The sequence below is a fragment of the Micrasema longulum genome, unplaced genomic scaffold (assembly GCF_059751315.1).
Source record: "Micrasema longulum isolate JH-2025_06_02 unplaced genomic scaffold, ASM5975131v1 h1tg000172l, whole genome shotgun sequence".
Classification (NCBI taxonomy): domain Eukaryota; kingdom Metazoa; phylum Arthropoda; class Insecta; order Trichoptera; family Brachycentridae; genus Micrasema; species Micrasema longulum.
In genome coordinates this window covers 102853-117640 of record NW_028277377.1, presented here as the reverse complement: position 1 = coordinate 117640, position 14788 = coordinate 102853, and the positions used below count along the sequence as shown (strand labels likewise).

The 14788-nt window shown below is 34.1% G+C and overlaps 1 protein-coding gene across 1 annotated transcript in view; it reads right to left on the bottom strand.

Annotated features, from left to right (window-relative positions):
* Positions 1-4706: 4706 nt before the first annotated feature.
* gek (serine/threonine-protein kinase gek) overlaps positions 4707-14788 on the bottom strand; it is a 110625-nt gene continuing 100543 nt past the window's right edge. The window contains exons 40-44 of the mRNA XM_088242850.1: positions 13931-14090; positions 10365-10449; positions 7374-7467; positions 6319-6421; positions 4707-5251 (exon numbers count right to left, since the gene is read on the bottom strand). Coding sequence (XP_088098976.1) covers positions 5138-5251; positions 6319-6421; positions 7374-7467; positions 10365-10449; positions 13931-14090 — 556 coding nt within the window. The 3' untranslated portion in view covers positions 4707-5137. The remainder of the gene's footprint in view (positions 5252-6318; positions 6422-7373; positions 7468-10364; positions 10450-13930; positions 14091-14788) is intronic.

The following is a 14788-nucleotide window of genomic DNA, read 5'->3' as shown; positions in this document are numbered from 1 at the left end:
AAAATTAAAATCACATTTAAAGTTTATCACAAAGATACGTGAGAAAAAAATTTCAGTGCTTGTAATAGAAAATTACAATAAATAACATAAGTTTGTGTTAATTGCAATTCATATTAAGGTCACTTTGAAATATTTGTCGAAAACATCAAAGTCTGTGAAAAGAAACGTGTCTATCGACACACACATGCGAAATAATATATTTTTATAATTAGTCTTCAAATTTCCATAGTGCTAAACAAAAGACTAGTTCTAAAAATTATCGATATGTTGATTAACTCTTTATAGGACACTGTTTTTGAACCAAATTTTCAAACTGAATTTGAAAACGTTATAAATCCTCAAAAACATGATACATAGATTGAGTTTTTCTACTAATATTTTTGAGAGGAACTGCAAAAATATTTTAAAAAAACACGACTGTGAGTCACAAATCCTGCTCCATTGTGTTGAACTATTAAAATAAATCTTCGGGTGAGTTGTGAAACCCGCTCTGACTCATTGTGAAAACAAACTTTGGAGAAAAGAACACTTTAAATTATTTTCTCAAAAGTAGAAAAAGCTTCCAGCGCGGGTTTTGTAAATTGAGGACACTCTTTGTTTAAAGTGCCCTATAAAGGGTTAACCCTATTAATCCCAAACTATTTTACATAGAATTAACGAAAAATCCAAAATAAATTGAGTTTTTTATGGTTTTCTCAAAAATCAGGTAGTTATAGTAAATAATCTCACTAAAGAAAACGGGAATTAAGTTGTGGTAGAGTGGTTTCCGTGACAGCACCACGGAAGCACAACGCAGTATAATTTCAATTTGTATTTTATATTTTTGTATCATTTAATACCCATTACGTTTTGGTGATTTGAGTTAAGTTAACCTCAAAAAATATCACACCTCGAAATAGGGAAATATCACTTTTTTTATTTTACATTTTTAAATTAATAAGGGTCTATGAATTTTGAGTGAAAAAAAAATTTTGTACACATTAATAGCATAAAAAATATTTTAAATTTCTATTTCCGCAAAAACGGTCCATTGCATTGGCCACGCCCCTAATACGTGACGATTCGTGTACATTTTGAACTTTGTTTGTGACCGTTTAAATTTAAATAGAACATCATCCGAATCTTGAATTGTCAAGGTCAAACATGTCACGTTTTTGTGAAGACATATTTTTCAATAATTACATTTTTTAAACGATGTACAAAAACATTTCTACACAATTTCCATATTGATTTTCAAAACACAATATTTTTTTTTTTAAAGTCTAAAAATAAATATTTGCATTCTTATGATTTACTCAAATATTTCAATTTCAGGGCCATTTTCAACGAGTTGTAAACTCTAAATTAGAAAATGGAAATCATATTGTGATAGAGCGGGGTGTGAACCTCGGACCTCTGATTCGTGGGTCCGCGACACTAGCCACGGGACCACAACCTCGGTTTAATGTTCCTAAATCCATTTCACATGTTTTTATCGGTATTCGCAGTACGCGATATTTCCCTATCCTCAAAGGTTAAGATAAAAATAAAGGCTTCAGCTCTTTAACCTCACAAAAGTCAACAGGTGGAAGAGTCGAAGAAATTTGGATGTTTAAACATAGGCAGAATGGTGAATGTTACACAGTCCAGCCTAGACTTCCGTATTCCCTTCACAGAAATGTTTTCCCTCTCTGTTGCAATTGATTCCAATCTTGATAGCTCCCTAGGGAGTGGAATCCAGCCGAGTCTGCAGACATTTGGACATACTCAAAATACTGTCGAATAACCTCACTACTAAACTCGAATGATTAGAAAATTGACGTATTGTCTAGAAAATGGCGCCCGGAAATCAACAGGTTTACGATACGCCAATAAATATGGTAAAATTAAAGTAACTCATGTATTCGAGACAGTGTATCGCTTAAAGAACTAGGAACCTATCATTTAAAATAGTTACTTTACAAATTGCAAATTGTTACTTTAATATTACAGGCAAAATTTACACATTTTTAAGACTTCATAATGAGTGATAAAGAAATTTATAGCGGGATATCAAACGTCCAGTTCACCAGTTAGACAAGTCCAAACAACCGCATAGACTCTTAAGCTGTCAGTTTTCAATGTCAACTGCATTTAAAACCCTAAAACTGGGTTTTAAATGTACCGAATAATTCCAAATTCAATGGGACTAACGCGTTAAAAATAGTCACGCGGCAGTCATTTTGCATCTTCTGATTAATAGGTTTAAATCATAATGACAAGCTTACATACAACACAATTATTGTTGACTTAATCATTGACATATTAGATGTTAACATAAGTTGTGTCTGTTTTTTTTTTTTTATTTAAAAATGAGCACTAAAAATAAAACAAAACAAAAGAAAATTTTCTGCCCTCTAGATATTGTATGTCAGCGTGTTTGCCTACCATGCGAGAGGTCTCGGGTTCGATTTCCGACATTGTTTATATGAAATATTTATTTATTTAAAAATGGTGTTTTTGCACTAAAATATTTTATAATCCCTGATTGGACTGGTACCTGAAGTGTAAGACTGAGCATCTTACCTTCATGTAACAAAAAAAATATGCTGCGATTGGTGTACCAATGCAGTGCCCTATGCACCATTAGGTGCGGAAAGGAAATGATGATGAGATATTGTATTAGCTTTTAAGTTACGTATATTATTTTATTTGGTCAAAAGCCTTCAAAACGTAATGTCACCTTTTCTGTTTGCATTCGATCAGAGGAATAAAGCTGCTCGCGATATTTGATATTTTATTTGATATTTTCGAATCTTTCTTTTTCATATCATACTGACTGCTCGCGTTTCTTCAGCTTTGCCCAAAATTTAAAATACGTTTTGCCAATGATTGGGCGTATATTACGATATTTTGATAGGACACACGGGTGCATACTGTAATTAACTTGGCATATTTAACTCAAATCTGTAAAAATCATTACTCAGCATGTTTCTTCCGCCTACCCTTCATATGTAGAACTGCGCTTGGCCTAACCTCTCTGTAACTACTCACTTTGCAATGTAAAAAAAGTATCACTATAAAAAAGATTATTTAAAACTTCATTACTGCTAATTCTGGTACCCGATCATAATAAAATGCCGATTATTCAACTCTTCTATGATGCCAATACTCCTGTATGGGTGCGAATCCTGGCACCTTACCGAAGCTCAAAACACCAAACGGCCGAGTTTGAGAGTAACTGTTTGAGGAGAATATTAGGTATAAGATGATTCGATTTCATTACCAAGAGTAAAGCCCGAGAACAACACAGCAGACTCCTATTACAAGCGTTTCGAGGGTGTGGCAGTGGACCTGGCTTGGACACGTCCTACAGATGCCTTGGGAGCACGAACCCTAGTTCGCTTCTAGCCTCTTCTTCAAACCTACGGGCTCCCGCCATCCTCGAGAGCCGTTGATAACGATCTTTCGGCGAGACAGAGGGATGCGGATTGACGTGAGAAGATGGGAGAGTGCTGCTCCACTTGAAGCATTGCCGGAAAAAGAACAATTTCTAAACTTATAACTTGGAGATGTCTGATTATTGAACTGGACAATCGCATTTGTAAATTTAAGCGTCGTAAATAACATATCTCTATAAATTACAATATCACGCATGTATGCGAAACAATTTTTCTAAACTTCTATAAGTTTTGATATCACCATTTTGTATTTTACCCATGTCGTAAAATATATTATCATATTCGATTGGAAGATGTGAACAATTTATTAATGGTACAAAAGAACCATTTTGGGTACAAACTAAGCTTTGTACCAAAAACATAAGTTTGTCACAATTGTAATGATAAAAGTTAAATTTTTGGTTATTCGCAGTGCAGTGGTTAGCTCGTTTGAATTCCATACAAAAAGCCCAGGGGACGATAAAGATCAGAAGATATAGAAGCCGTATTACAGTACAGTTGAAGATAAACTCTCTGGAGCGATTACAAAGACACACTATTGATCCAGTACATCCCAGTTTTGTGGTGAAGACATTGATAGCTATCGAGAGCATCAGTACCTCGTCATCATCATATTCCTTTTAAGCACCTAATGGTGCATAGGGCACTGCATTGGTACACCAACGCAGCATATCTTGATCAATTTTGTTACATGAAGGTAAGATGATCAGTCTTACGTTCCAGGGACTATGAAATATTCTAGTGTTAAAACACAATTTTAAATAAATATTTCACATCAACCGAAACCTCTTGCATGGCAGGCAAACGCGCTGACCACTAAACCCGAGGCCGATAGCTATCGAGGGCATCCGTACCTCACTCGATATTTAGCTACACACTGGAAATGACAACAATCACGTTTGATCGAGCAGTTTTCGCTTTCATTGCAATTTATTTACACTTTAAATCGTTTCGAGATGGCTACTTTGTATCGCAGAAGCCTATTTAAACTATGAAAAAGAAATAAATAAATTTTAATTTGACATTGAGGGCGGAGCGGTTAAGAGCGGTTAAGCGGTTCTAGCGGTTAAGAATTGAAAATTTGAGATGGTCACAGCGCATGCATCAGATCATTCGACGTTTGAGATTACATAATGCGCATGCGACGTGTGCCATTGGGCAACACTTCAAATGAAACATTACCACTATAAAAAAATTATATTACCATTTCTTTTATACTTTCAATAACCATAAATACAACGTCCGCCTTGTGGTCAAGTGATAAGTGATTCCTGACAGGGTTGAAACGAAATATTTATTTAAAAATTTGTTTTCACACTAGGGTTTGTGCACTAAAGCAGTGCCCTATGCATCATTAGGTGCGGAAAGGGAATGACGATGATGAACCACTAATATCTTCCTGAAAACACGTCTAGACATGTTAATAGAGCCGGCTTCGTAATACCTCAGTAGACAGAGATAGAAAAATTATGTATACTGTCTTGATACATATCGATTTAGAAAACATTTGTTATCGCCCACCTGGGAGCTGAACACGGGACCTATTGCATGATGACTTTAGCCCTAACCACTACACGGCGTGCTGGACAAAACAATTACACTAGGAAGTCATGTTCACACCATGTTTCTGCTGTTTGGAGTCATGTCACAGTGGAAGTTCCGGACCTTTGTTTATGATGGAGATTAGTCTAAGAGTCGGAGTTTCGTCCTTGGAAGCCCTAGCCAGAGTCGTAACCGGGGGACGATCGGCCCCTCTCAGCGCTGAGACTGCGCCGACGCGGGGGAGATGCTCCTGAGCTGTTGTCTCCCGAGTCCACGGACCTGTCTACCACCTGAAGATAAAAAAAAACAAACACAATTAAATTTTAAATAAATATAAAACTACTTTGTTTTTAACCACTTTTTTATTTTTATTTTAATTTTTCTACCGACCGATTTTATATTTTTTTATTTGCATAATTTTCAAATGAATCTCATCATATTTTATTTTAACGGTGTTTACCAAATATTAAATCTGAATATATGGCGGTAATAAGTAAAGACTTTTTGTCATGTTGTTCTTGTAAAGATGGGAGGTGTGGAGTGAGATGGATACGATCTTTAAAATTAGACAGGATTGGACAAAAGAAAATATTGTTTATTTAATTATTTATAATTTTTTTCTTAATCGCTTTTTTAATTTCTAATATTTCAAAATTGTCTCATTTGAACATTTTATTTTTAAGAAGAACTTTTAATCCATTGTCTTTATCAGATGGTTTGCGAATTCAGAAAAATTATTATTATTTAGACAACAACGTTTTGAGTATGTCCAAATGCTTGCAGACTGGCTGGATTTCTATTTAAATTTGTTGCAGCAGAGAAGGAAAACATTTTTGAGAAGGGAGAAAGGATGAAAGAATTTAAGGAATATAGATGTTCAATGGGCAAATGGTGAATGTTACACAGTGTGTAAAGTGGTCACTTAAACCAGCCAATGACAGGTCATAAGCCCTGTAAACGTCTAGACTTCCATATTCCCTTCTCAAAAATGTTTTCCCTCTCTGTTGCAACAAATTTAAATTATTTAGACACCTTAAGTGTTTTTTTTCTCTAGTTTTAAAGTTTAGTTTTTCAATCATTACAATTTACTTGGTATATGCCAGATTTATTATTTCAAGCGACTTTATCTTTGTGATAAAAAAGAAAATTTACAATTCAATTTATTTAATTTTCACAATATTTAATTTCATAATTTATTTAACTTCATAATTTATTTAATTTCATAATTTATTCGATTTCATAGTTTTATAATTGATTTAATTTCATAATTTATTTGATTTTGTCATTTATTAAATTTCACAGATTTTCATGGCCGTAAATAAATAATGTAATGTAATAATAACTCGGAGAGGATTACCTTGAGGACATCGTGAAGGGAACTCATACTGCCCAAGCTGAGCGGTGTTATTGAGCGATCCAGCAGAAGGGAGCCACTTCCTTGAGATCCGCCGCCCATAGATCTAAAATATTATCCATATTTATATTATAAATACGCATTTAGGTTTTTGTAAAAGTTCCATAAACAGTTCATTGTCATCATTCTCATCAGTTGCGCATAGGGCACTGCATTGCTAAAACAAATGCACATTTCAACGATTTTTGTAGGCAGGCTGGATTTTTTCCTTGGGGAGTTTGAATTTTGAACCGTGAACAATCCTTGTTTTAAAAAATACACCTTAAAACTAAGCCTAAAAATAACCTAATATATATATATTTATAGTTTATTATATTTCATTAGTAACCAATATGAATTATTGAAATTAGGGAACAATATACACTTGTTTTACTGTTTATGCATCGCCTCTGTTACTTCAATACTTTTTTTATTAAAACCCTTTATTTATTTTATTATATAAATAAAAGACGAGTGATACTTCCACAAATTTGGAATATCCAGTGACCGGTTTCATCGCTTTCGCGACATCTTCGAGACTGGTATCATTTTTAAGGATAGATACTTTGTTTATTGTTTATTTGCTGCATACCTATGTTATAATTTCTTATTTATTTTTCTTTATTGTTTCCTGCCGATTTTACTTCATGTATCTATATTTTCTATACTTGTGTACAGGTGTTTTGTTTCATTATAATTGTTTTTCAAAATTATTTTATACTTTGTCAAAGGCGTAAGCCGTTGAAATAAATAAATAAAAAGAGTATTGTGTTTTAAAAAAATTATAAGAGGTTTTTTAGAATTTTTAAAGCTGGTTTTTACCATATTTTGGAGTTTTTTTTCAGGTAATTAATGCGACTAAATACTGGCTTTAATTATTTAATTTAAAAATGATCCTCAATTCAGATTATTATCATCATTATTATGACGCCTTTCATACAGCATTCTTCAGCAGTAATTCTAGGTTAGTATTTTGAAATAATAAGGAGCTTATGGTGACGTACCTATGGTCAACATACCTGTCCATGTTGTCTCTGGAGCCAGCGGCCGGGGGACAGTCGGGGGTGGCGGGGGGCTGCTCCTTGGGCCGGACGGGCCCTACTCTCTTGGACCCTGCAAACCCCCAACAAACATCGCCATTAATTAAGTTAGTTTTGAGTGACATCCAGAGATGGCGCCGATGCATACAGCTCCAGTTCCGACCTTACCCCAGATAGCGCACAGTTTTTGCTACATATAAATTCTCTGCACTGAGGAAGTTCAGTGCTATGGAAAATTAGAAATACGGAGAAGTTTCTTGAAAATGTATGAAAAAAATAACAAAAATGATTTCAATAAAAACAAACTACTTTGAACGACGTCGCTAGCTCTTTCGAATCAACCAATGATAGTTGTGATAGATTTCCGGTTTAAGGTAAGCCAATTCACCATCAGCTAAACTCACCGAAGAGAATGTGCGATGTCACATGCGGAGTAATTTAAATTATATTGCGATAATACGATTCATTTCAATATTAAAAAATAGATAAACCTCGAATTATATTTATATTATTTGTAGTGACTGACTGAAATTTCAGTTTCGGTTTTGGACAGTTTCGGCCGAAACTTCGGTTTGGCCGAAACTTCGGCTCAGCTAAAACCTGCAGTCGTGATGGTCGAATTACGTCGGTATGGTCAATAATCCTGAGATTATGATGAGCATCGATTTGAATGTTCCTGATAATTACCTAAGACAGCGTCAGCATAGATTGTTTCATATTTACACTAAAAATGCATTATGTAACTTAGTAGACATTATAATAATGTATATGTACATCTCCCTCCCCCTCCTTATCCTCTCTTCAAGCATCCTTGTCCTAATCCCGCCCAATTTACAATAACTTACTGTTCTTAAAAAAAATCTTTAAAAATTCTTTGATTATCGAAAAATATTTACGAGTACATGAAAATAACATTTTTATACGTATAAACTTATATGTATTTATTTAATATGTAATATATTTTCTTTACTAACTTTGTATACTTTGTGGAAATCTGTTATTGGTTCTGAGTTTATACACTATATCTGTTTGTTTACTATAAATATGTATGTAAAACCGTTGATTTCCCAAATAAAATAAAATAAAATATTCCGATATGCAGGACCACCCTGCCGTTGGAAGGGCTGAACAACATCGCTCTGGATGCTGATCTGTCCCACGTATCTACACTACTTTGATTTTCCTACTACTTTGACACGAGTCTCTTTCATGTATTTTTTCATTTTTTATAACATGTACGTATTGAATGTACATTTGTAATGTATGTGTTATTTTTAAATAAATTAATTTAATTGAAATTAAATTCAGCTGTACTCGGGTGCATCTTACGGCTCGTGACTCGGCCGTGCGACCCGTAGTTTGTTTCGGCTCTCAGCCGGTGAGTGGGGTCAATTGTCTAGTTAAATTTATACCTTTTATTTAATTGTGTATTTATTTAAAACCTATATTAATGAACTTGTAAGGTTTAATAATAGAAACGGCTAATTTTGGGAGTTTCGAAGTGACTTTTAACTGTTTAAATTTATTTCAACAGAGAGGGAAAACATTTTTGAGAAGGGAATATGGAAGTCTAGGCATTTACAGGGCTTATGACCTGTCATTGGCTGGTTTAAGTGGCTACTTTACACACTGTGTAACATTCACAATTCTGCTCATGTTTGAGCATCCACATTTCCTCAACTCTTCCAACTGTTGACTTTTGTGAAGTAAAAGAGCTGAAACCTTTACCGTTTTCCCTCTCTGTTGAAATAAATTTAAATATGAATAACTCCCTAGGGAGGAAACCCAGCCAGTCTGCAAGCATTTGGACAAACATAAACATTGTTGACTTTTAACTGATTTAAATAATAGATTGAGTTTTTCTACTCATATTTTTTGGTGGAACTGCATTTTAATTATAATAATAAAAATATGTATATAGTTTTATTCCACTTTTATTTATAATATTTTATTATTTTATGTCGGTCATGACGAAATCCGGTCACTGGTAAAATATTATAAATAAAAGTGGAATAAAACTATATACGTATTTTTATTATTATTCTTTATTTTTTATTTTTTTTAATAGTATAATTATACATTTTTACAATTAAAATTTTTTTTCACTTGTTATATTTTTACTAAAACTAAAATCCCACCAAGCCACTTTCTGTAGCTTGTTGGTGGAGATTATATTTATACTAACTTAAAAATATTATTTACATTTATAAAAACAATGAATAACATGTATAAATTAACAGCCGGAAAGATCAGAATAAACATGTTTATACAAATAATAATATATAAATTTATTTTTCAAATACAAGAAAATATATGAAAAATTTACACCTAAGCTACTATTCATATATAAACTCTTGATCGAGTAGCCACTCTCTTATTTTGCTCTTGTTACAATGTAAGTTAAATTTAAGTTCTTTTGGTAATAAATTAAAAATTCTAGGTACTAAATATTTGAGAGTTCTATTTCCATACTTATTACATACTTTTGGTACTACCGAGCTATCATTAGACGTGAAGCGTGTATTATGGTTATGTTTGCGAGGAAACTTGAATGTATTACTATTAAATTGTTCCAAAATGATGCAAAGCCACAGTAGTCCTCGAACAGGCAGAGTTTTGATTGTTTTGTACAGGAGATCATTATTACTTTGCAGGTACAATTCGCTTAACTATAGAGTACTGTAGACCCTGAATCATTTTAATATTATGTATAAATATAATTATGATTTAAATAAGTTTTGGTTTCAGCCCAAACTAGGACCGAAGCCAAAATTCAGTTTCAGCCTAAAATCTTGTTTCAGTCGGTCACTAATTTATGTGTGAAAAATTTAAACTGGGTATACGTAATTTTATTAATAATTTTTGTTATTTTTTCAAATAAAATAAAATAAAGAATAACCATAATCTTGTTAAAAGTATGAATATTCAATAAAAATAGAATAATATAGGAGATTAGTATCATGGTGTTACCATTATAGGAAGCCAAATGCTGGTTAGGGTGTGAGATGTGTGAGACGGTTAGAGGGGATGTCCGCTTTTCTCTGTTGGAATATATCTGAAAACATAATGTACATATTAATGTTAGTAAGTCCGTGTCTTGTCCCTTTACCCTCTTCTCTATGATTACCGAATGGAGCGTCTCGCTACTATCCGTGGCCCTGTTACAGGTCCTGTCGGATACACAGATCCGGTGGCTTCCAAAAAGAATTTCGGGGCTTTTAAGAAGTTTTGTGATCATTTCCTAAACCTGTAAATGAAATTTGCTACCAAACTTTGATGTCCGAGTTGAGGTTACCATCGCTCTCCACCAGAAGGACGATTGCTAACCTCACTCTAATGCGCAAAGTGATATGCACTATAATAGATTGCCCAAAATTACTGCCCCTGATAAACTCTCGTGTACCCATGATGACCACCAGACTCCGACACATGTTCCAACAGTGTTAATAGTTTATGGGGGGGTGTTTATTTTATTTTATTGAAATAAACGGCACTTAGTGCCTTTTGCATATTAGTTGCAAATACAGTTAAATATAAATACATACAAATTAAAGTATTGTAGAATCTAAAATAAATAAATTTATTTGCAAATTAAGAAAGCCTAAGATAAACGATATAAAATTTGTATTATCAGTTATAAAAATATTGATAAAAAATAATTATTTTATAATAGAAATATTTTGGGCCAGTAAAAAAAAAAGAAAATAATATATATTAATAAAGAAATTAAAACAATTTTGACTAACACTAAACGATAAAAATAAATAAATTATTATGTGTATTATTATTTAAAACTGCTACTTAGATAAATAGTATATATTTATTTATAAAAATATATATTGATTTTAGGCTAAACTAGCAGTTCACAATGGAGTTCTAGTGCCAACTCTAATGTATGGGAGCGAAGTATGGATTTGGAAAAATGATGATGAAAGTAGGTTGAATGCTGTCGAAATGCGATCCCTTAGGCGAATGTGTGGTAAAACGATGTATGATAGGTGCACAAATGTCGAGATCCGTGAAGTGTGTAAGGCTGAGACATGCATTAACGACAGAATTAAGAAAGGGGTGCTGCGTTAGTTTGGGCATGTAGAGCGAATGGACAGCAAAAGAACGGCTAAAAGGATCTACGATGCAAATGTTGACGGATGCAGAAAACAAGGAAGACCGAGAAAGACATGGCACGATCAAGTCCATCAAATACTTGACGATGGTCATGTCAAAAGTAGGAATAATCGGCGTGCGTGCATGAGAAGATGTATGAATGTAGAGGAAGCGAGGTCCGTATGCTAAGATAGAGTGTTATGACGTTCTATCCTCTCTGCCTACCCCTACGGGGAAATGGCGTGATGGTTTGTTTGTTTGATTTTTAAAAATTGATAAAGATAAATATTTTAATAAAAAAACATTAATAAACAATTTTGCACAATACTAAATGGTAATACAATCCATTTTACAAGTATTAGCAAATAAATTTAGCAAGTAATGAGGATTTCCATATAGACAAAGAAAAGTAATTAAAAATCAATTAGGGGAATACTGAGAACATTTTATTGGGTACCTATATTATGGGTATATTGGGGAAGCCTTAAAATTTCAGTATATAAAGAAACTTCGTAAATATTTAAGCTAGTTTAATAATGTGCTGACAAGACAAAACGGGTCACATTATAGACTCTAGTATATTTAAAAACTGAAAGTAGAATTAAATCTAATAAGAAAAAAGTGAATGAATGCACGGAGAAACCCACGAGCTAAAATGTCAACTGATTTTTCCTCATTATATCCGAGATCTCGCCATTTCTGTGATCGTTCAACCGAGTCCAACTGTGCCACATACCTTCGGGAATTCCGAGTGCGTACGGTTTCAGTAAACGCAGGAAATATGATAACACCGCAGGAAGTGGTCGTACACAGAGACATTTTAAACTTCATTAGACCCGGGCAAAAAAATGCCAATATCATTTATATAATAATGTTTTGAGTTTGCCCAATTTTTGTGCACAAGGATTGTGGATTCAACCCCCTAGGGATCTGTTAATATTGACATATTACAACAGAGAAGAGAACATATCTGTACCGCAGAGGCAGACGGATGCAAATCCAGAGTTTGATGAAATGACATTTCGATTTTCTTCTCCAGTTCATGATCATGTCCATTGATTTTGAAAAAATGTAAGTCTTATAATGAAAGAACCGATGAATTAAGATACTGAAAGTACAAATGAATGTTCTGAATTATTATAAATCACTTGGAGAATGTAGATTCTTTAGGCTATTGTTGAACATTTGACGTTTGGATTTGCATCCGTCTGCCTCTGAGGTACAGATTCAAGTCTAGGCATCCACCGGCTTATGACCTATCATTGGCTGGTTGAAGTGACCACATTACACACTGTGTAACATTCCCCATTCTGCCTATGACTGCAAGCCATAACATATCATAATCCCTATAAATGCCTAGACTTCCATATTCTCTTCTCAAAAACGTTTTCCCTCTCTGTTGCAACAAATTTAGATCTTAATAACTCCCTAGGGCATACATCCAGCCTGTCTGCAAACATTCGGATAAACTCAAAATATTGTTGGTAAATCCACCCGGTCCAAAATGTACCAAAATTAAAAAATATTTTTAAGCGTTGCCGTTGTAGGTGTAATAATTCAATCGGATGAATTTCGCCCGCATCAATAAAGGTTTCAGCTCTTTAACTTCACAAATATCAACAGTGAAATTACATTTCACCACATACATGAAAACGTTTTAAAGACCGTGGGTCTTTCTATCGGTTTCACTCATTATTAAAAAAAAAAAACATTTTTTTTTGTCAATAAACGAGCTACTCTTTTCCTCAATTTTAACTGTATTTAATTCTACTACTTTCACTGCCCCTTTCACTGAGAGTTTGGCAAATTATATGGAGGGCTTTTGTCGCATATCATTCATCCTCATGACCATATTCCACAAACATCAACAGACGGAAGAATTTAAGAAATACAGATGTTCAAATATAGGGAGAATGGTGAATGTATTTTTTTTCTTTAATAAAGGAGTTGCCTATGTTTTGCCTTGCTTATTATGTACAAGGCTTATATTGACTGCAAAATGTATGTTCCTTTCAATTTCTGACTATGGTGTGAGGATCTGGTGGTGGAAACTCATACAGGAGAAGCCGGACTATTGACATGCATCAACAAACCTTCCGTTCCACTTTGAGAGCGTTCGGCATTTTGTGTCCCATTTTGATTTATTTCAACAATCACCTTTACTATTTTTACCATGTATGATATTACCTCTGGCGATCAGTCCTTATGAATATACGATATCTTAGAATGGTGAATGTTACACAGTGATTAAAGTGACCACTTAAATCAGTCAATAGCCCTGTAGATGCCTAAATTTCCATATTCCTTCTCTAAAGTGTTCAACATCTCCTTTGTAATAATGTTTAGTTAGAATGTTAAGTTTAATAAACTACAGAATTATTGTGAAACGCCCTTGAGGTGATTTTCGACAAAGGCGGCGCTGCATAAATTACCTGATGAGAAGCAGGGCGGTGGTTCCGGCTCCTCCCGGAAGCCTCCAGAGCAGCGGGCAGCTCCAGGAGTCGCTGCATCTGGATCCCCTCACCGGGACCCATGTGCGAGATATGGTTGAAGTTGGATGGCCCGGAGATCAACTTAGATCTGCGTTCCGACCTACAAAATTACACTTGAGATATTATATTTTATTCCTCACTGTATATATTTTTTGTTTATTATTCATGTTTTAAGTATGTCCAAATGTTTGTAGACAGGCTGGATCTTGGGATCTAATGTTGCGAATATAAATGTTGAGATCCGGTACATTATGTAAGGCTGGGATAAACATTTGCGACAAAATCAAGAAAGAAGCTCTGCGTTGGTTTGGCCACGTAGAGCGAATGGACAGCGAAAGAACGGCTAAAAAATATTTACGATGCGAATGTTGATGGATGCAGAAATAAAGGAAGACGGAGAAAGACATGGCATGACCAAATCCAACAAATACTTGAAGATGGACATGTTAAAAGTCAGAATAATCGGCGTGCGTGCATGAAAAGATGTAAGAATGTAGAGGAAGTGAGATATGTATGCAAAGATAGAGTGGTGTGGTGTTTTATCCTCTCTGCCTACCCCTACGGTGAAACGGCGTGATGGTTTGCTTGTTTGGAAAGTTTCTTGAAAATTTACAAAAAAAATTTTTTTATAAAAACCAACCACTTTTCATGGAATTGTTTTTGTCTGTATGGGCGACTCTAGTAGCCAGTGGCGTGTTATTACTCTGAGGTATAAACACTCCTGAAAAATTGTTGGTGACTTGTGAAAAACAAAAAAAAATATTTTAAATAAAATATCGAACCCGAGACCTCTTGAAC